The 22086-nt window shown below is 49.2% G+C and overlaps 1 protein-coding gene across 2 annotated transcripts in view; it reads left to right on the top strand.

Moving 5' to 3' along the window:
• Positions 1-22086, top strand: part of GCFC2 (GC-rich sequence DNA-binding factor 2) — a 945959-nt gene that overhangs the window by 279315 nt on the left and 644558 nt on the right. For both annotated transcript variants that reach the window (XM_069605850.1, XM_069605849.1), the window contains exon 6: positions 18694-18809. In XM_069605850.1, coding sequence (XP_069461951.1) covers positions 18694-18809 — 116 coding nt within the window. The remainder of the gene's footprint in view (positions 1-18693; positions 18810-22086) is intronic.

Raw genomic sequence — 22086 nt, 5'->3', positions numbered from 1 at the left:
TTGGGAGAATCCAGGAGCGAGACCAATGTGCGCTCGACAAAGTCCTCCATCGGTTCGTGCACTTCGTTCTCGGGAACCCCGATAATGCAGAGGTTGTTACGCCTCGATCGAGATTCCAAGTCCTCGTTCTTCTTCTCTACCTCAAGGACTCGGTTGGAGAGAGCGGTGACCTCGGAGTGCAGGGCTCCCAATGCATCCTCGGCGGAACCGACCCGTGTCTCGACTTTCGACACGCGGCTGTCAGTCCGCTCGATGTGGGCCTTAATAGAAGATATAGTACCGTTCATGTCATCCAGTTTTGAGTGGAGTGCGGTGAAGCCCTCGCGAATGAAGTCCATCATATTTTGGGATTCCGGTACTGCATCGGGTGGAGGTGCGGCTGGGGTCTGCTCATTGGTCTCCTCTGACGATCTCGACGCAGCCTTAGCAAACATGTTGATGGAGCTCTGTTTCCTCACCCCTCCCTTGGTCATCCTGGCGATGTTGGAAGTCAAGTGGGGAGAAGGGGGGGGCCCAGGCCCTATACCACCCGAGGCAGGGCGCAAAGTATGGTACGAGACAGGTGGTGATGCATTTGAAGCCGTGGCTGTGAGTCCGTGTAGATGTGAAGTTGTGGCCACCAGCGCAGGCCACAAGGTCTCAGCCAGCCCAGAGTGGAGCGGGGAGAAACGTGAGGAGACCTCGGGGGTAGTAGATCCCAGGGTTGGGGGCAATGGCGCCCAGCGAGCAATGTGTGAGCCTGGACCCAGATATGGTGGTTGAGAGCGATGAATGATGGGGGGGCGCCTCCCGGCACAATGCCCACGTGGTAGATAGGCCGCAGCCTCGTGCACAGTGGTAGAAGACAGGACAGGCAGCCGGTGGGCTGAAGATCCCGGGCGGTGCAGTGACGGCAAGATCACCGTGGCCCCCCCTGAAGGCCACCATGGAAGGAGAAGCCCGCAGTAGCCAGTGGAGCGGGGGGATGAGAGAGATTCCGGGGGGGACACCAGGACAGATGCAGGCCGGGGGAGGCGCCAGGCCCGGGGCAGCACCAGCCGCTGATGAGCCCATAGGCCGGGGGTGCCGGCGGACAGTCCTCAGCACCGCGTATGGAGGGGTTGAGGCAATGCCACTGCCCAGGACAAGTCCGCGGGGGCCTCCCCGACCCACATACCTGGTGGCCTCAAGGATCCGTTGCGCCGTGTGTGTCTCCCGGGCGCCGAAGCGGGTGCCGAAGTCCCGTTGTCCGTGGGGGGGCAGCCCCGGCGAGGTCCAGCAGAGCGGGCGTCCCCACGAGTGCGCACCCGGTGGCGGCCACTCGAGCTAGCAGTGAGTGTCTCAGCCGCCCCCAGTTGCGCCACAAGTTAGGGGGGAGGCGGATCGCCACCCGGCAACCTGCACCTGCCGAGGCGAGGGGACAACACCGGCCCCGGGCGAGCCCGTCCGCTCCGTTAGAGGACGAGTTTCTGCGCGGGAGCGCTGCAGTCGGGTGGGGGGATGGTGCGGCGGCGTCCAGGAATCCCGCTCCGGGGATCCGATTTCAGGCGAAATTCGATCCGCAGGGTCCTCGGGGTGGCTGCTTCAGAAACGCATAAGCCGCGCTCGGCTCTCCGGCGTTTAAAGGTGCCGATTCAGGATCTCGAGATCTGCCGGCTCCGGAGCTCGAGACTCAGGCGGCCATCTTGTTCGGCGCTCAACAGCGCCCCCCCCCCCCCCCCCCGCTCTGTTCTATTTGAAAAGAGTAGGGCTGTAGAGCTAAAAAAAAAAAAATGCAAAATATAGGGCATAGGGTCTGTATTCCGGGCCATCCACTCCAAGGGGCCATAGTCGGAGATGAGCTTACAACGGACAATCCATGAGGTAATATTGAAGACTATGAATGGCCCACTTAATTGCCAAGCACTCCTCCATTCCTGTGGAGTTTCCGGCTGACATGATGGATATCCTTTCCCCCCTCTTGCTTTCTGAATAGAACTTCCCCCAGACTGACCGAAGGGGCATCTGCTTGAGGTATGAATTATTTTGTGAGGTCTGGCATGACCAGAACCAGGTGATTGCAAAGAGCGTTCTTGAGACTTTCACAAGCCTTTTGGGCTTGAGGGTCCCACTGGATGGCATTGTGCTGTAACTTGGTTAATTTGTCAGTTAATGGACTAGTTTGTTCTGGATGAACCTCTAGTAGTAACAAACGGCCCAGAAATGCTTAAACGCCTTTATTAGAGATTGCTGGATTTACTGTACTGCTTCCACTTTGATCTATGGTGGCCACACCAGTCCATTTCCAACCTGGAAGACCAAGATGGATGATCATGCCAGGGGACAGTACTTGTGGTGAGGTTAGCTTTTCGTTATTGATTACATGCTTTTGCCAGGTGTTGCAGGTGGTCTTCTCAGGTGGTGCTATGCCGTTAAGATGGTTCTATGTCATTTCATTGACAACCGTTTTTACGACTGGTATTTTGCTGCTTTATTTTTGTCGATGAAAGGACGCTATACCGTTGAGACAGGCTCCTGTGAACCCACAACATGATGCCAGGAATCTGTCCATCAATCTTTGGAAGGTAGCATGAGTGCCATTGAGGCCAAAAGGGAATACTGTGAAGTGAGAGAAGCCTTCTGGAGTGTAGGAGGTGGTCTTTCATTTGTTGTCTTTGTTAATGGCATTTGCCAGTATCCCTTGGTTGCGTCCAAAGTGGAGATGAATCTCTCCCTCCCAGTGGTCACCACCAGCTCCTCAATCCTGGACATAGGGTGTGCATCTAACTTTGAAATCCCTTTGAACCATTGGTTGAAGATTCAGAAACTCCAGTTGTCCAGTTTCTACACTAGGACGATCGGGGAGGACAACTCGCTGTGGGATATCTCAATGATGCCAAGCTCCAGCATCTTCACTTCTTACCTATTTTGACTTTTAAAAAAGATTTTTAAGTGTTACATTTTGCACATTACAACATAAATGAATGCCAACCACTTGTCACATTTCAAGAAAAACAGAAGATCATGTAACCGAGGTCTGACATACATCATACCTCTTTATCCCAATCCTCTACTTCGCCTGTAGATATTCTCTTATCAACCCAGATAAGTAATGTAAATAATGAGGTCGCGCCTGTCTGCGAGACATTCTCCCGTATCCCAGTGACCCACAGTGATCTTTTGGGACCTTACATCTCTGCAAGCCTACAGGGAATCCCCATCATGCTCAAGGGATGCTCTCGGCCATTAGTCCGGCCCTTCTGTTGGCACCCCCATATCAGTTGGCATAGATCTGCTTCAAACTCACCCCATTCTATTTCAAAATTCACCATCCCCCCCCATCTAATGCTGCAGTTACACGTTCCATCACATAAATGTTCTTCGCTCTGTTTATCCATTCCTTTTTACCAGGACATGCCCTACCTGCCAATAATAGGCAATGCACATATGTGGAAGTCCGGTATAGTCTCCTCAAAGCCAAATAAAACCATTATCAGAGTCGTGTCCCTCGAAATCCCGTCTTAATTCTTTAATCCAATCGAGCACCTCATCCCAAAAAACATGCAATCACACAGCCCCACCACATATGCCAATAATCTGCCCTTGCCCGACATTCATGTCAGCATAAGGGGCTGACCCCATGGAACATTGTGGAAAGCCTAACTCGGTCAAATTGCCACCTGTGTAGGAGCTTAATCGCCTGAAGCTTGTATTGGCAAGCAATCAATACTTTAAAGGCTATACAACATAATTTGTGCCATAGTGGTACATCAATTTCCATGGCCAGGTCTTTTTACCAATGATTTCTCAATCTATCGGTGACTCCCCACCTCTACCAACGCACCATATAGTGTGTTGATTAACCCCTTCATATTAGTTCTAGTATCTAAGAATGTTTCGAAGGGGGTAAGATCCTGCAGTATTGTTTCCCTCCAGCCATCGGTCATAATCTCCCCCTTCAGTTGCAAGTAGGAGAACACAGATAATGTACCTATTTCCAACGCTTCTTCTGGTCCGTTATTGGGATAAATTTGCCATCTTTCAAAAGTTGCCCAATTCTTTCCAAGCCCGCCTCAAACCAAATCTGTAATCTTTCTGGATTTAAAATGGCATTCCTCACCCCTGGTACCCACAAGTGGCTCAGTGGAGAGGGCCACGTAGGTTTTCCCTTCATCTCAGGGCCTTGATGCCAAATATTCCAAATGACCCCCAAAATGGGGTGGTCTCGTATCCTTCTAGGAAGTGCACCCCTTGGTGTACCCATAGCCATTCCCACACAATAGCTGGCTTGAGGTGACCATTGTCCAAATTTATACTTTGGAGATTCCTTTGGTCCCTCAAGTGTGGAATGAGGATTCTCAATTGGATGGCTTTGTAGTATAAATATATGTTGGGCAGACCTACACCCCCTCTATCTTTGGGGATAACAAGAACCTCATGAGACAGCCTGGCCGCCTTCCTCCCGCCATAGCGTTCACATCGTTGAAATACCCACCAGGAATCCGAATGGGTATCATCTGGAACAGATAGAGAATATTGGGGAGGAAGACCATCTTCAGAGCGTGAATTCTACCGAGCCAATAGATTTATTTATTGCATTTATTATATGCCCAAACCCGGGGGTGTCACAGCATAGTTAGACATCTTAATTATATGGAAACAGTACGATTCACACTACATTTATATGTGGAAACAGCAGCATTCACACTACATTTCATAAATTACATGATACAAGTGGGCAAGACAGATGTAGCACATAAATACAATAGTTGGCTAGAAAAAGATTTTACAGTAATGCAGAGGGGTGGGAGGAGGAAGTGGGACCTTCTCAGTTTACTGACAGGTGGTCATTTTACTCCACTTCTCGAACTCCAAATAGCCTTGAAAATAAGGAAAGTGGCTCTTATAATCCTGCCAAATCTCTTGTGACATTATCCCCAAGTAACTAAGCGTACCGAGACTGACTTTCATCCCCAGATCCGAAAATCGGCCTAGATCATCGTCCCTTGTCCGATCTAGCGGGAATATGATGGACTTGCTTTTATTGTTTTGAATCCTGCCAGTTTTATATATTGTCCAATTAAATCAATCGCTGCTGGTATGGATGTTTGTTTGTTTATTGAATTTATATAGCGCTTTAAGCCAAAGCGCTTTGCAATATAGCAGATACAAAAGTGAGAGAAGCATATTTACAACAAGAACAGGTCATTGGAACAAGAAGTAGAACTATTTACAAGGCGGGTGGGGGTGATGGGTTAGAGGAGGGGGAAGGTGAAGGGAGTAACGGGTTAGGATTTGAGGTAGATGCGGGGAGGGGGGAGGGGAAGGGAAGGGGGAGTGATCTGGTGTCCTCATTGCCTTTAAGTAGTATATGTTACTAATTTAAGGTCAGAGAGGATGGGGGAGAGGAGGGGGCAAGGGTAGGAGAGGAGAGGAGGGGTAGGGAAGGGAAGTCAGGGGGTGGGGGGGAGTGTAGAAGATGAGCTTTCAGGGAGTGGCGTAAGGATGCGTAGGTAGGGGTGGAGCGGATGGAGAGCGGGTGGGAGTGCCAGTGTAGGGGGGGCCAAGAGTTGGAAGGAGTGGAAGCGTGAGGAGGCACATCGGACTGGGGGTAGAGTGAGGAGGTAGAGGTTTGCTGAGCGTAGAGAGCGGGAGTAAAATGAGAGGAGGGAGGAAAGGTAGGGGAGCGCCAGGTCATGGAGAGATTTGTAGACAAGACAGAGGAATTGAAATTTCAGTTGAGAGGAAAGTAAGCCAGCCAAGTTGAGAGAGAGAGAGGAAGAAATAGAGCCTCGAGGGCCGAGGAGGCATGTACGGATAGAGGAGTGGTAGATGGATTTTAGGGGAGTTAGGTGAGAGACAGGGAGTCCAAAGAGGAGAGAGGAGCAGCAGAAGAGGCGGGAGAAAATGAGGGAGGAGATTAGGAGTTTGGAAGCATGGAAGCATGGAATGGGAGAGAGGTGTGGATCTTGCGGATGTTATAGAGGTGGTACCGACAAGCTCGAGAGGTTAGAGAGATGTGGTTGGAGAAGGAGAGAGAGGAGTCGAGGTGGAGGCCGAGTCAGTGGGTTTCGTATATGCAAGAGCATATCATCGGCATATAAACCTAATTTGTATTACACCCCCGCCCCCTACGACTTTCCCATTAACACGAAAGTCCTCTCTCGCCTTCTGGACCAGCGGCTCCGGGGATAAGACAAATAAAATGGGTCAAAGGGAACAACTAGTCCCCCTTCCCATTTCGAACCACCGAGAGAAGCCCCTGGTTACAGCCACACAGGCCTTCGGAGAAGAGTACATGGACGTAATCCCCTGCAGGAATTTATTTCCCATACTTGATCGGGACTGCCCTGAGAAGGTCCCACTCCACCCTGTCGAAGCCCTTCTCTTCAGCAACTGACAGGAGAGTGGGATCTCCCAGCCCTCCCAGAGCTTCGTTAATCCGATGTAAATACTTCCTCATGGTGTCCGCCCCTTGACGTCCTTTTATAAAAACCCACTTGATCCGGATGGACCAAGCGTGGCATAAACCCCTCCAACCTCGCAGTAAGGACTCATTTTCACATCAGTATTAAGAAGCGAGATCAGGCGGTATGAACCACAGGTCCAAAGGTCTCTTCCTTCTTTCGGTATTACTGAGATAAGGGCACAGACGAATGACTCGGGTGCCCTACCGGTCTCTAATATGTTGTTGAATAATTCAGTCAAAAAGGGGAGTAACACAGTCCCAAACGATTTATAAAAGCCTGAGGTAAACCCATCCTCTCCTGGTGCCTTGCCAAGTTGCAAACATCCTATCGCGTTTAAAATGTCCTCGCCGTGATGGGAGCATCCAGCGTATCCGCTTCTTCTCTAGTCAATATTGGCAGACCAATCTCTCCTAGGTAGGTTTCAGTGCCCTCTACATCCTTCCGCCCCTCCCTCAAACACTTGTGTATGAGCACGATCAAATAAAAAAAAAATATCAATTAAGACTTCATACATCCCCTGAACCTTTACCTCTTGGACCCAACTATCCTCCTGCTGTCCCCTCAGTCGTGCCACGAGGAGTGCGTCCGCCTTATCCCCTTTCTCATAATATTTCTGTTTAAAAAAATTGAAGAGTGTAGATTATTTTCTCCTCCAGTAGTCTCAATTTCTCCCCCCCTCACACCCCTCCCCTCCCTTCGCTTCGTCTAGCCAGTCCTCCACCCTTCCATTTGACGTCTATGCTTGTCTTTCCAGGATTCCAATCTCATTTCCACAATTTATTCTCCAATAGAAGTCTCTTTTTTTTTTCTTTTTTTTTCCCTGAGCTCCTTCCCAATCAGTAAACCCCTCCAAGTTGCCTTAACCGTTTCTCACACTATACTTCTCTCTACCTCCCCTGTGTTATTGATAAGAAAACATTCATTAGTTTCCTTTTCTCCAGCATTGGATCTTTCATGGATTCACATGCTGTGAATATTTCCCGTCGTCATTCTGGGAAACCTCTAACTTTAACCTAACATTTTCCTATGGAAACCTTTGCCCGTTGGTAAATCCACAATCCCTGCTATCCCTGCAGGCGTTGAATATGCCCAGTCGTTGTTGGAGCAACTGGATGCGAGGCTTCCACCGCCTCCCAGCCTGGTGGCTCTGGTGGGTGAGGGTGTGCCTGGTGTGGCCCCTAGGAAGTCGCCTCCGGTGCGGTTGCCATTGCTGTCGCCGGTTGGGTTGGACCGTCCCAGAAGTCATCCTGAAGAGGGGGAGCTGCCAGATTCGGATCAGGAGAGTGCTCCACGGGATACCCTGTTGACAGTGTCATCATCACCGACGAGGGACGATGCATGGGATACAGACCCTGAGGTGGAACAGCCTATTAGCCCAGCTGAACCGTCTCCACGGGATGATGTTGGGGCTTTCCACGCCATCATGGCGAAGGCGTTCCAGGAGTTGGCTCTCTTCGACCATATGGGGAAGCGACGGAAGGCAGTCTTTTTGGTTCCCATTCTGGACCACGTGTGGCAGGAGGGTCTTCACACGATGCGCCACCCTTTTTCTGAACCTGCGGTAAAGGGGCATCTGGAAAAGAAGTTTAAGGCTCCCGATTTGACCCCAAAATGCCTTGTGTCGCAGCCAACACCCGAGTCTGTGGTTTCTGCGGCTGCTAGCCATAAGCCAACACAAATGTGTTATGCCCCTGGAGAGGGAAGCCAGAAAGCAGGACGTGTTTGCGAAGAAGGTCCTGACTGTGGGGGCTACTACGGTGAAAGATGCAAATTCCTTGGCTATTATGGCCAGGTATGACAGGGAGATATGGCACAGGCTGGCCCCGATACTTGAACATCTCCTAGAGCGACACCGCAATGAGGCAATGCTGCTGGTTCGTGAGGGGGAGGCGGCCTCCAACTACAGTATCAACATTGCAGTGGATCTAGCAGAGTCGGGCTTTAAGCAAATAATGATGATGTACTCCGGCGGCAGGCTTGGCTGAGGTGCATGGATTTTTGCCCGGAAGTCGAGCAAAAAATCGTGGATCTTCCCTGTGAGGGTGAACATTTGTTCAGGGAAAAGATCGACGATGCCCTGAAGGGGATGAAAGAGGACACTGAGATGGCAAAGTCTTTAGGTTCCCTGCAGAGTGGCTGTTCTTTTAGCTCGTTTTGGCCTTTCGTGGAGCTTCTGGTAATGCCCGGTTTGCCGCCTCCTGAGACGGAGGTTATAGGCGCTCCAGCTATTCGTCTCAAGGCTACAGGCGCAGAGACTTCCAAGCACAGCGACTTCCAAGGACAGCGACTTCCAAGCACAGCGTAAGAAAAGTACACATGCCTCGGCTGCTAAAGGTAGGCAGTCGAAGGCTCAACAATGACTGCCATATGGGAAATCGCCTGGGGCGCAGGGTGGCGAACCACGTTGATGAGTGGCAACTTATCACTTCAGACCGCTGGGTGCTGGACACAGTACGTCTCGGCGTTTCGGCATCCTCCAATCCCCATTCCACCCGTGTATGTGGCGCAACTGCATCTTTCAGTGTGCGGCAGGAGGTGGTGCTCATGCTAGCGAAAGGGGCAATCGAACCGGTTCATTCTCGGAACGGGGCCATGGGGTGTACTCCGGGTATTTTGTAGTAAAAAAGCCCAATGGCAAGTGGAGGCAGATTCTAGATCTTCGGCCGCTGAACAAGAGTCTGCAAAACCTGAAGTTCATGATGCTCACGCTTCAGGATGTCATCCGCTCGGTACAACCACAAGAGTTCCTGGCATGGTTAGAGCTGGAAGATGCCTACTTTCACATCCCGATGCGGCACAAACACTGCAAGTTCCTGCGTTTTGTGGTCGGGGAGGATCATTACCAGTTCTGTGTCCTCCTGTTTGGACTGAGGTAGTCTCCCAGAACAATCACAAAGTGCCTGACTCCTGTGGCTGCCTTCCTCTGAAGTGAAGAACATCATGTTTACCCCTACCTGGACGATTGGTTGGTGAGGGGTCTGTCGCCGCAACGGCCGTTGGATTCTCTCATGGTGACCATGGGCCTGTTTCAACGGCTGGGATTCACCGACAACTTCGCAAAGTCTTATATGATGCCGTCCAAGGATTTGGTGTTTCTCGGGGCTCAGTGTCTTACCCAGGACAATCTGGTGAAACATTCCAGCGAAAGAATGGTGAAGTTGCGGTCCAAAGCTGGCGAGTGGGGCCATGGTACAGTGGTCTCGGTCCGAAGTTACATGTCACTGTTGGGAGCCATGGCGTCCTGCATTCCGCTCATTCTCAATTGTCGCCTGTTCATGAGACCAGTGCAGGAATTCCTCTCAGACAGGTGGTCGCAGAGTCCAGGGTTGTGGTCGGACAAAGTGGTTGTCTCCCTGGAGCTGGTGGAAGCTCTTTGGTGGTGGACTTGCACAGAAAATCTTGGGCGGGGCATGCCCCTGCTGGAAACAGTTTCAGTTCACGATTGTGTCGGACGCCTCCCGCGTGGGGTGGGGGGCATACCTCGACAAGTCAAAAGTACAAGGCCTGTGGTCTCAGGAGGAGACATTGTTGCATATTAACGTGCTGGAGTTGAGGGGGGTGCACCTGGCTCTGAAGTCGTTTCTACCTCTCGTTCAAGGGGCAGTGATGCAGGTATTGATGGACAATACCACCACAATCTTCTATTTGAGGAAGCAGGGCAGCACGCATTCCCGGATCCTGTCCAAGAAGGCTCAGGAGGTCTGGCATTGGGCCATTGCTCAGGGAATTCACACTACAGCTTACCATCTGCTGGGAGTTCAGAACGTTCAGGCAGACATGCTCAGCAGAGACACCAGTCAGGAGCAGGTAACGATAATCTTCCAAAAATGGGGGTCTCCCCTGCTGGATTTGTTTGCCACGCAGGAGAAGCAGTGTCTGGGGTTTGCCAGCAGAGTGGCTCATCCAGAGGGGGAGGCGGCCTCATTCTCTCTTCGCAAATGCGTTTCCCCCGTTTCTGCTGATTCAGAGAACGATCCGGTTGGTGCGAAAGTACCTGCGCAAAGTGATCTTGGTCGCCCCATTCTGGCCCAGGCAGACGAGGTTCTTGGATCTCCTTCATCTCGCAGTGGAAGAGCCGCTTCGTCTGGGAGCGGAGTGGGATCTGTTTTCGCAGGACGACGGAAAGGTGTGGCATCACGATCCAGCATCTCTCAGCCTGGCAGCGTGGCTCCTGACCACTCCGAGTTCGGTCAGCTAGGTAACTCGCGGGAGTGTCGTCGGATCCTGGAGGCGGCAAGGGCGCCTTCCACCTCGATCTCTTACTGTAGAAAATGGGTGAGGTTCTGTGCCTGGTGTAAGGAGCAAACGGACGTCAGCTGTTGGAAGTTTTTCCGGGCCAGATTCGCCCTTGCATCCTGCAGCTGGTGCAGGGGGGCCTGGCTTTGTCATCAATTTGGCGGCCATTTCCAGGTACACAAGACAGCGCCATGCTAATCAACCTGTTTACTGACAGGTTGGTGAAGCATTTTCTCGGGAGGATAGCTCAGGGGCAACATGCTCGCCTTGGAAGCAAGACGTCACGGAGCACCACAGGTTCGATCCCCAGGTCCACGCTTGGAAACCTCTGGGTATTAAGCGCGTTATAAATAACCAATCATATCAAATATCATAAGAGGACTTTTTCTGACCTTACCCCCGGAGAAAAGGTTTCCCCCGGTATGGAGTCTCAATGTGGTTCTCTCTGCTCTCATGAAACCGCCTTTTGAACCAACATCGACCTGGAAGTTCCTCTCGTGGAAAGTCCCATTTCTGGTTGCAATCACATTGGCCAGAAAGATATCTGAGCTTCAGGTGCTGGTCATTGACCCGCCGTATCTGCGATTCATGAGGGACAATGTTCTCCTGTCTACTAATCCGCACTTTATACCGAAAGTGCCTTTGACTTTTCACAAACACGCTACGATTGCCTAGCCCTCGTTCTTCGCTGAGGCGACCATGCCGGCGGAAAGAGCCCTGCATTCCCTGGACGTCAAGAGGGCATTGAAGTTTTTATCTGGCACGTACTCAGGCCTTTAAGGAAGTCGAAACACCCGTTTGTGGCCCTTGGTCCCTCCAACAAGGGCCAGTCTATTTCCAAGCAAGGACTTTCCTGTTGGGTCTCATCTACAATTGCATTTTGGACGGGAATGCTGGCAAACCTTTAAGGGGCAACCCTAAGGCCCATTCTACAAGGTCCACAGTGTCGTTGGCGGCGCTATGGGCTGGGATACCGCTCAGTGACATTTGCCAGGCGGCTTCTTGGGCGGTGCCGCATACCTTCACCAGACACTACTGTCTGGGACATGTGGAAGATGTGCAGGTGGGACGGGCGGAGCTCCAACGGCTGTTTCAATAAGGTAGGCCCTGCAGCTTCGGGGATTGGTTTTTACTCTCATCACTTGCTGGTTTGTTATCATGCATGTTGTTGGATGTTGTTCTTTGTGTTCGTGGTTTTGGCCTAGGGCCTTGGGTTGGTTTGCCTGTCGTGCTCCAGTTGTTTTTTCATACTGCTATATAATCTATTCACAGCATGTGAATCCATGAAAGATCCAATGCTGGCGAAGGGAGTAGTTTCTTATCTGTAACTCCATTTCTCCAGCGTTGGTATCTTTCATGTGCCCACCAGCCTCCCCCTGCAGGCAAACCGTGATTCGGGTTTCCTCTACTTTGCAGGTTAGTATCTGAAGGGATGCCACGGGGGTGGGGCTATTTATAGCAGACGTCCTTTTGGTGTAGCCTAAAGCACCCAAAAAGACGTCGATAGGACACTAAGGTGTTGTAGGTTTCCATTGGAAAACGCTAGGTTAAAGTTACCGAGGTTTCCCAGCCTGACGGAAAATATTCACAGCATGTGAATCCATGAAAGATGCCAACACTAGAGAAATGGAGTTATAGGTAAGAAACTGCTCCCTTCCATCTCCTCTCTAAATACCAAATCCTTCCAAAGGGAGGATTGCATCTCCAGCTGGAGCTCCAGGGACATAACCCAAGCCACCTTAAATCAAGGCAAACCAGAACATGATCCGACCAACAAATCGGGAGAATCTGCGACCCCTGTGCCACTTCCCATAAATCCCTTGAAATGCAGATGTAGTCGATGCAAGTGAAGGTCCCATGAGTGGGAGAAGAAAAAGGTGAAGCCCTGTTCCTGTGGGTGAAAGAAGCGCCATATGTCCCGCAAACCATATAAATCCAGGCTCGCCTGGAAATACTCACAACCCACCCCTGGGGATGCCTGTCCACTCAGTCGCCTTTCCAACTTAAAGCCTGCCCACATATTGAAATCGCCTCCAATAATATGTCCCGTTCCCTCATTCAAAACATTCAACAGAGTCCCCTTCAAGAATTTCATCTGACCATGAATGGGAGCATACACAGTCGCAAATGTAAACTGTATCCCCCTTATCAAACCTCAAATCAGCAAGGCCCTCCCTTCAACATACGTCCAGACCTTTAAACCCTCCCTCCCGAAGCTCCTTACTGATTAGAATTCCCACTCCCCCTTTCCTGCAGTTCTTTGATCCCCAATATACCTGTCCCAGAAGACCACGTGAGATCTTCTTTTCTTTTCCTCAGAGAAACTTAGTCTCCGGTAGAAAAAGGTACATCAATTTCAAGCCTCAAACTCTCTGGCCACCAGGGATCTTTTTGTTTGGAAGTTAAGTCCTTTTATGTTTAATGTTCAGACTCTTAGACTATCTTCCCTGAGTTTGCCATCAGATATATATCCCCTTGGACCTCAACTCGCTCCCCTTTTCTGACCAGAGTTCCCCATCGAGTTGTATCACAGTGAAGCAAATTTAAATCTACACCAAGACCCCAAACCCCCCGTGATCCCCTGTACTGCCTCTTTTCCACCCCCTCCCCAATAAGGCACCTGGCTCATCCCAGTTTCCACCACTGGACAAAGACCGGACCACCAGTAGGACCCGAGTAACTGGGTCACACCTGTGCAAACCTCAATTTACAGAGCCGCCTCCCATCTCCTGCTTCAAAGCTTGATAAATCTCTCAACACTCCCCACCCCCTCTATAACTTGCGTTACCTCCCTCCTCCCATGGCAAAAATTGAGTATTTATGTCGTTAAGTGACACGACCATACTCTCCACACCCTGAATAATATCGACAAGACACGACACATGGCCACCCAACAAATAGCATCTCAATTTAACTCAATCAATTGTCTGCTGTGGGTGACATCTTCAATTTTCTGAATGTCCTCGATCCAGGGGTTCGTCACCTGTTAGGACCCTTTAAGCGCCACTGTCTGTCCTTGGTATCCTTCTCTGCGGTACTTGAAGCGGGTTCCTGTCCTCCCATTAGTTCTCATGTGACTCTGTTGGTATCCTCTGTAACCAAATTATATTTATATTCCTCCACCTCGAATGAAATGGAGAAGGGAAAACACCACCAGAACCCCACCAGTATCGAACGCCTTTCTCATTGAGCCATTTCGTTCGGGGCGAACAGACGTCTCCTAGCCACGGTGGACAAATCCTGGAACACTGTAATTTTCTCTTTCGCTTGCATCACTGGGCCTGTCTTCCTCGCCTTTTCCAGAATCTTCAACTGGTCTTGATGGTTGTGAAAACGAGCAAGGACCGATCTTGGACCCCTACTGGACCCACCGGCTTTGTGGACTCTGTTCATTTTCGGCTCATGAATAGCATCATCCTTGAAGAGGAGTTTCACCACTACATGTATGGTCCTTCTCAAGTCTCTTTCCATCTCCCCTTCCTTCCCTGGTATACCAAAAGCTCTTAGGTTATTGTTTCTCTCTGATTCTCGAAGTCGTCCATTTTCAATGCAATTTTGGCCTCTCTCCTCTCCAGTTCGGCCATTCGCATATCCATTTGGGTTTTCCAGGACATTCAAGGAGGCATTGGTTGTGCTCCACTTCCTGCAGCCTCTCATCCATCTTGTCTAGTCTGGTGTTAATCTTATCGACTTTGCCTCCAGGCAATATCTCTTTTGGTGGACATTGAATCCTCTCCCCCCTGTGTCCGTGAGTACTCAAACTCCGTTAACTTCGACTTCACCCCCATGTGATGCCAGACACATTTTGGTGAATTGGGCATGTTTGCCACTTCCTCCACTTCACTTGGATCTCTGGGGCAGGCTTTAGTGGGCTGGGTCCGTTCCACTCCATTCTCGCAGCAATATCTGACCAGTATACACATTCACATAGAAATGTCCCCTCTGAAGTTATCAAAATATTTCTTTGCAAGCTTCGGGCTAAGTCAACAGACTTCACAGCTTGCCTCTTAAATCAACTGTTGACCCTCTGCAGGTTTTCTCAGAATGCGGTTAACGATCCTACCGAAGTCACTATTAGTGCACAGTTGCCTATTTCCTAAACCAAAATAGTTGTGTGCAGATCCAGCTGCTCGTGCTGCACACTGATCACCAGCCCTCACTGCAGTGTCACATGATGCCTAGACACCCCAGACACAGGTCATGTAGGTGGTGAGTGTTAAGCAGTTGGGTCGGCACCTAGAGCCTGGCTCACATTGGTTACAATACTACCCAGATGTGGCCTCATCTATGGCAGATGAGTTATTAAGAGATTTGAATGCGCTTCTAGACTCCCAATCACGTTTCTATCACCTTGTTGTTAAACAAGTTATTTTGCTGTCTGTGTCTGGCTGAATCACGGTGAGGTGGGCACACCCCCCCAGACAAACACGGGGGGGGGGGGACATCTCATCCACAGTTGTCTTACCCGGAGGCTCTGTCGTGGCGTTCCCCAGGGGTCAAGGGCGATTCCAATCCCTTTGAGCCTCACCTCCACTGTGGCCCTGCAGACCAGTATGAGGATTTACACCCTCCTGTTTCAAAGGGGTCGATGTTCCTACCAATCGCCTCCCAGACTCTCACAGGGCGTCTATTCTTCCCTATTTGGATCCCACTTTTTGGGAAGTGTATTTCTCCAATTGCCACACAGATGGCTTGCTGTGAGGCGCTGTGTCTTTGCTAATTTGCTGTTCTAATTTTGATTGTGTGGCAGGAGGCTGGACTCTTACCTGCGTGTGCAGGGCCCCTGATGGGAGGGAGGAATCTTGGCATCGGAGATCCTGTGATCTGCGTGCTCCAAGACCCGAGGCCCACTGGCACTTCTGTCTCCTCTGGCAGGCCCCTACTGAATGTGCAGCAGAGCTGAACGTCCAGAAAGCACTTTTGCTTTCCTGCGGTCCCCGCAGCAGGCAAGCTGGATCTAGGCTCCTGGGTGGCCAATCTTTGTGAATTATCGGCCACATATGCCCGGGGGGGAGGGAGGGTGCCCCCTTCTGTTGGTCCCTGAGCCAATCTCCGGGGTGGGTGGGCAGAAAGTGGGGGCTCTGTCCACTTTGTTCCCAGTCTACCGGGAACGAGCGCTCGAGCTCCCTTCATTAGCGCGCCCCCTGTTGGCCATCCTCCACTTCTACCTTTGTGATCTTCTGTCTGGCCTCTTGGAGCCCATAGGGGTTCAGTCTGATGACTTGCCTTGAGGGCGTTTGGATTTTATGCACCATGACTTCATTTTCCTTTCTTTGTAGATAGTACATCTGGGTATCTCTTTAGCAATCCTTCTAGTTCCTGATGACTGGATGTGGGGAGTGCTGTTGGCAGAGTACCCTGTGAACCTTGATTGTTATAGGTGTACCCAGGCTATTATTGACCTAGAGCTAGGAGCTGCGCTGTACTGTTTACCATCCAGGCCTTGGAGAGCTAGGAGCTGTGGATTACTGTTTTCGATCCAGGCCGTTAGCTTCTTTACATGATCAAGTTGTGATGGCATTTGTCTGTCGGCTTGCTGAACTTTGTACGTAAGGGACAATACTACCTAGGTGACCGTGTAAGGCCAATCCCACTGGACAGTAAATTGTATTCAGTGGTAGGGAGTAAACTATCACCTTTTCTTTGACGTGGAAGGTGTGCAATTCGCCATGTTTATGATGGGCCTTCCACTGCCGCCCTTGGGCAGCCTGCAGATGGTCCTTCACTAGACTGCACCTTCTCGCTATATTCCTGTGTTCTATGACTTCGGATGATTGCTGGTCTGCCAGTTTGCTGGCCTTTCCCACTCTTATCGTATGATGTCTAGCATGTCACAAGTATTTCGTCATAGACTAGTCCACATGGGGGAAAAACTAGTCAAACATAGAGGCATCTTTGGTATAGCAAACTGGGCCCATTCCCTTGGTTCCTGGTGAGGTCATCCCCACTCTAAACCAAGTTCTTTTGGTTTGTAACGTTTGTACTCCATGCAGCTCTGTTTCACAGCTGAGGTTGCCCTGGTCGTGGCAGTTGTCAGACTGCACGGTCCACACTCTACAGGTCGCGAAACCAGATGCCTGACTTTGTTTGAGCTCTCCTGTTCTCCTTGTGGGGTCTCTGCAGCCCTCCTGGATTCGCCTCCTTCCTGGGACCACCCCAATGCTTCTCAACATTCTTGGTTTAATGGAATGTCTCTTTTCCTTTACTCTTGGGTATTCTGTACCCACTTCGGTTTTCGCACAGCTCCCCTTTTTCGGAGCTCTATTTTCCTCGGTTTTCAAAGCTGCGCATAGCTCCCCTTTATTCACAGGAACTTCCTATTCAGCTAGAGTCTTTCGACAACGTGTACTCCTGCATGCAACCACTCTGTTACTTTGTATCAGCAGAATCCTTTTTGTCAGCATCACCCTACACGCCTTTCACTATAAGCGGTCGAGCAATAAGATTGTATGTTGCTCAAACACATCGAGATTTCGCATCGCTTGCCTCTCCGGTTATATTTCCTTGACTTTTACAGTGTCTTTTTAGTCTGAGGATCAGGATCTTCCCACCTACCCCTCAGGCACTCCTGGGTAGCCGACTCGGTGCAGGGGAACGAGCACTTGGCATTCACATAAAAAGGGATTAGAATGCCTCCTGGCTCCCTTTTCCGACCCTTTCTCGCAACTGGAGGGGCAGGCTTCTGGCCAAGCTGTTATAGGGCGCTCCCTTGTTCAAGTCTCGGCGTCCTGGATTTCCCCATCTGGTTCTGGGCAGCCATGGCTCCACAGCTCTCCTCCCAACTCGTTCTAACCACTGAGTACTTGGGTGCTTTTTACACTGTCCTGAATACCTGACAGGCTGGAGGTGTGCATGGTTAATGTCAATTGCCTGACCTTGCCTGGCCTCGTTAGTGGGACTTAGAAAAGGAAGAGGCTGGTGTGCCTTGATCTGCATCTTGTTCTTCTCAGTACTATAATGGTGTTTCTCATAGGAAGTCTGTACTCCTCTGGACCTCCTCTTCTTCGTCACAGTACTTAGATAGTACTTGGCGAAATGAATATGGTTTTCCTTATAACAGGAAGGTGGTTCTAGTTCTTTTACTCTGCTATCTTCAATAAATGAGGTTAACTGGGAATTAAAAGATTGGGTCTCACAGTAGTTTATAAGATTACAGGGACAAGAGGATAAGTCATTATTGTAGTTGGAGAAAGGGGTTTGCTGCACTGGGGTTTTGCATTCCCTTGGGTTCCTCTGAGTGTTTGGCGGAAGGTCTTGGGGTAGGGCAGGACATGCGTGACAATATTCTGTGACAGTAGAGGGGAGGTAGGATGGATCAGGATTTGGGGGATACCACGTCTTACCCTTGGGCATCCCAATTCCGTTCTTCAATGACCCTCCTTCCCAGTAGTACCTCTTCTCAGACTCCTCTCCGGGGTCGGAATCTAGCAGGGTCTTAAGTGGGTTAAATGGGAGAACACCCTTAGATGTCTCACAGTAGTTAGACAGCCCTCACCAGACACCTGTATAAAAACCTCTCTGACAACAGTTAAAAGATGCATAGCTGTAGGGTATCTTCTAGGGTCCATTAGGCTGAATGTTAATGGGGAAACCTACAGATAAAGTGAACTGTTCCTGCTTCATTTTTTTCAACTGCCCATTACCGAACCTCTGTCTTGTTTGATCGCTTCTAGTCAATGTAAGTTCTGTACAAATCGTTGTTGTCCGATATCAACTTGGTTGTCCAAGCTTATGCATTGCTACACCTTTTGAGATTATCTTTCTGCAACTCTGCATCAAGCAAATTAGTGGTGCTTGTGGCAATGTAGCATGTTTTCAAACACATTTGTTTTGCTAGGAACCACAGAAGTATTGTCTTTACCATTTTATGGTTCTTAGACATGCTAATCTAGGTCGATGTTACACTTGTATAAAGGTCCCTTTTTCAAAATGTATGGAACACTACTCTGTTTATGACCAAAATGCTAATCTTTCAGCTTTTGTAAAGGAGGCGGCTCAGCATGAGGTTAAATGGTTATTTTAATTTTAGGGCAATGAAGGTGGCTTTAGCCCACGTAGGAATCAAACTGAGAAAACAAGATTCAAACCTTCAATTCCAGGACCTCCCATAAACCTGGAAGATATGAAGAGGCAACTATCAGCAAGGTAAAATCAATATTACAATATGGGTTTACTAAATGTGTTTCAATGCGCTTGGCTTGAAGACAAAGTATAAGCAATGTATTAGCACCTCTTGCATTGAAGAGAGGTTGTTGGTCTATGGTAAATGAGGTTAGGAAACTAGTGAGGGGAATTATCGTGACTGGTCTTTTCATATCCTTCCTGTGTGAAACTGTTCTAGAGATTGTGTGAGTGATGATTATTCCTTTGGTCCAGCCTCCCTTCCTTTCGACTGTTGGTATGTTCTTTGGAGCCAGTGAGCGAACTGAAGCAGTTTTCATCCAGCTTAAAAATAATCATTTGAAAGACTCCGGCTTGTGCTTCACACACTTAATGTTGTAGCTCAAATTCATAACCTTTTCATGCTCTTCAGTGAGCTTTTCGTTTTCTTCTGCCAACTGAGGATCAGAGGAGGCCAAAGAAAGGGGGGTACCAACAAGCTACCTTTTGATATCCTCACCGGAGGTCACACACCTGGGTCTCGCACCAAATCCATGTATTCACAAAACATCAATCTTTTAACAAATATAAAGAGATGGCAGGCTCAATTTTAGCAAAAATAACTCCTATATTTATTATATGCATGACTAGGCTCACAAAGAGTGCACATATACATATCAACCATTTTAGGCCTGTCTCATGGTTCCGCTAAAGAAAGGAAGCCACTAAATCAATGGTAGAGAAGTACTTAAAATACATTGGTATCCCAATGGCTACTAAAACGATACATTGGGTTACCAAGCAGTATATTTGCTTGCACCCCTGGAGAAGAAGAAACAACATTCTCCAGCATTGGCTCTTTCATGGATTCACATGCTGCGAATGTTTGACGTAGTCAGGCTGGAAACCACAGTAACTTTTAATATAGTAGTTTTCCTATGGCAAAAACGCAACACCTTGAGTGTCCCATCAACGTTGTTGTTGGTGCTTTTGGCTGCACCAGTGGGACATAGAGTGCATAGCTTAGCCCCAGCAGCTTCCCCTCAGATTTCAAACTTCTTCCAAACCGTTGGGTTTCCTCGTGATTCTCTCCTGAGAGAATCTCTACTTAAACTTGAGAAAACAATCTTTCTTCAGCATTCATTTTTTCTGGTATTTTGACACCGAAAAAACTCTGTTCTAGCTCCATTATGGAATCTTAAGGACCAAAAAAGTCCTTGTAAAGGCCATGAGAGATCTTCGGCCTGAAGAACGTGTACCAGGAAGACAGGCACACGGCGTGCCTTTATTGTCTGTACCTGAATCATTCAGCCAACGGATGTCACATCTGTCAAGGGTTCTCGTAAAAGACCCTTGGAGATGGAAATAGACGCATAATTTGTTGGCTCAGCGAAGGGGCCTCCTCAGCGTCGCAGGTCGGTTCGTCGCGGACTGGGAGGGCAACCACTCCCTCCGACGAGGTCGCCGTCACATCAGAGATCCAGATCTGAGGAACCGGCGACGAAAAAGCAGAGGACAGGTGAGGCAAAACTGTCTTCCGGCCACGATCAGGTCAAACATTCATTGCCTCCTAAAAATACACTTTCAAGTGCTGGAAAAGCCCAGGTAGTCTCTAAGCACTCTTCTCAGGGAGCGATGTCAAGGTCGCCGTCAGAGAACAAAAGAAAAGGGCTCGCACATGTCGAAATCCGCGGACTCACGGTAATTTCCGTCATCGACGGATAAACATAAATTGAGACCAACAAACCTCAACCTCATCGGCGAAAGTCTTCTTCGAGCACCAAGAAACACCACTCGTCATCAGGATCACATAGGTCTTCTTCCGGACACGAGCCTTCCACAAAATATCACTCTGCGTCTAAAAAGTCATCCAAACTGTCTACTTCACCATCGACGACATCAATTGTAATGAAGGTGCCGTCAACGACAATCTTGACTCGCCGATGTCTCACCTCCCATCGACGGCTCCCTCGGCGACGACGACCTCGTCGACAACATCGTTGACTACCACCTCGACGACGCCCAATCAGTCGATGACTACCTCGTCGACAATGAAGCAAAACTCGCCAGCGGAAAAACAGACGTGTGTATCGTCCACTGGGCTGGAGTGTTAAGTAGTGGAATAAAGATTTTCCATAATAACTTACCAGAAAGTTTTAATTCTATTAAAGACTCGGAGGCAAGCATTCTGCTTCTTTCTTTTATTCAACAATAAAGAAAAGAGCTCAGCAGCAAGATATTTGTGCACCAAAAGTGAGTGTGCCATGAGTAATGTGCAGAAAACAGGTGCACCAAATATATATAATAAACATAGCAATATAACAGTAATATCTTTACATAAAAGGTAAGAGTCTCTGAAGAAAATTACATTTCCCAGGGAGCTTGGCTTCAGTTCATTTTGAGGCCATCAACATGTGGCCTAGTCCACCAATAGTAGCTCAGATCCCCTGCATAAACAGTCCTAAACATGACACTTCCTCTTTCTGGGCTGCAAACTTGGCTGTCCATAGTAGGAGATAATTGTATCTAACTTGAAGAAGAAGAACTTGTGTCGGGCCGTGATCAGGCGGACTTGTCTGCAGGCGCTGTCAAGAAAAAGGAAAATTTTAGTCTCTTGTATATGACAACCCTAGATCCCTTATCAGGGTGGGAGAAAATCTTGGAGTTATTGCGATAGGGTACATGTAAATTTCAGAACATTAATCTTTTCATTACATCTTAATTAACATCAGGTAACATGTTGCTATTTTTTCACCGGGTGGGATAATGCTCGCCTCAGAGTCTTTAATAGAATTAAGACTTTCTAGTAAGTTATTATGGAAAATCTTTATTCTATGTCAAGACCGGAGGCTCCCATTAGGCTTGTTTAAAGCTTACTTACCACAATAGATGCCGGCTGATCTACTGGCTTTAGGTAGAATTGTTTGAAAACTGATTCACTAGCCCAGTCTGCCATCCTCATGATATCTTCTAGGCAAACTCCTGCCTGAAATGCTTTAGAGGCCATGGCTCCTCTAACTGAGTGGGCTCCGAAATGCTTGGTGTCTATCCCTGCTTGAGCTAGCGTCCACCGGACCCAACGTGCTAAGGTCGGTGCTGATACTGCTTTGTGCGGTTTACGCAGAGCGATCAGTAGCTGCCCGTTAGGGGAAGTTCTGAGTGGAGCCGTCTTTTCTTCGTAGACTTTCAAGCATTTAACCAAGCAGAGCTTCGGTTGATCTCTAAAGGCGGGATAGGAAATCACCCTGGAATTGCACTTTGTTCTTCTATGAATATGGAATACAATGCCATCAGGAGAAAAGGTTCTGCCTGTTAGATCTAG

The sequence above is a fragment of the Ambystoma mexicanum genome, chromosome 4p (assembly GCF_040938575.1).
Source record: "Ambystoma mexicanum isolate Mex_15411 chromosome 4p, UKY_AmexF1_1, whole genome shotgun sequence".
NCBI classification, from domain to species: domain Eukaryota; kingdom Metazoa; phylum Chordata; class Amphibia; order Caudata; family Ambystomatidae; genus Ambystoma; species Ambystoma mexicanum.
This window is presented reverse-complemented; position numbering and strand designations above follow the sequence as displayed.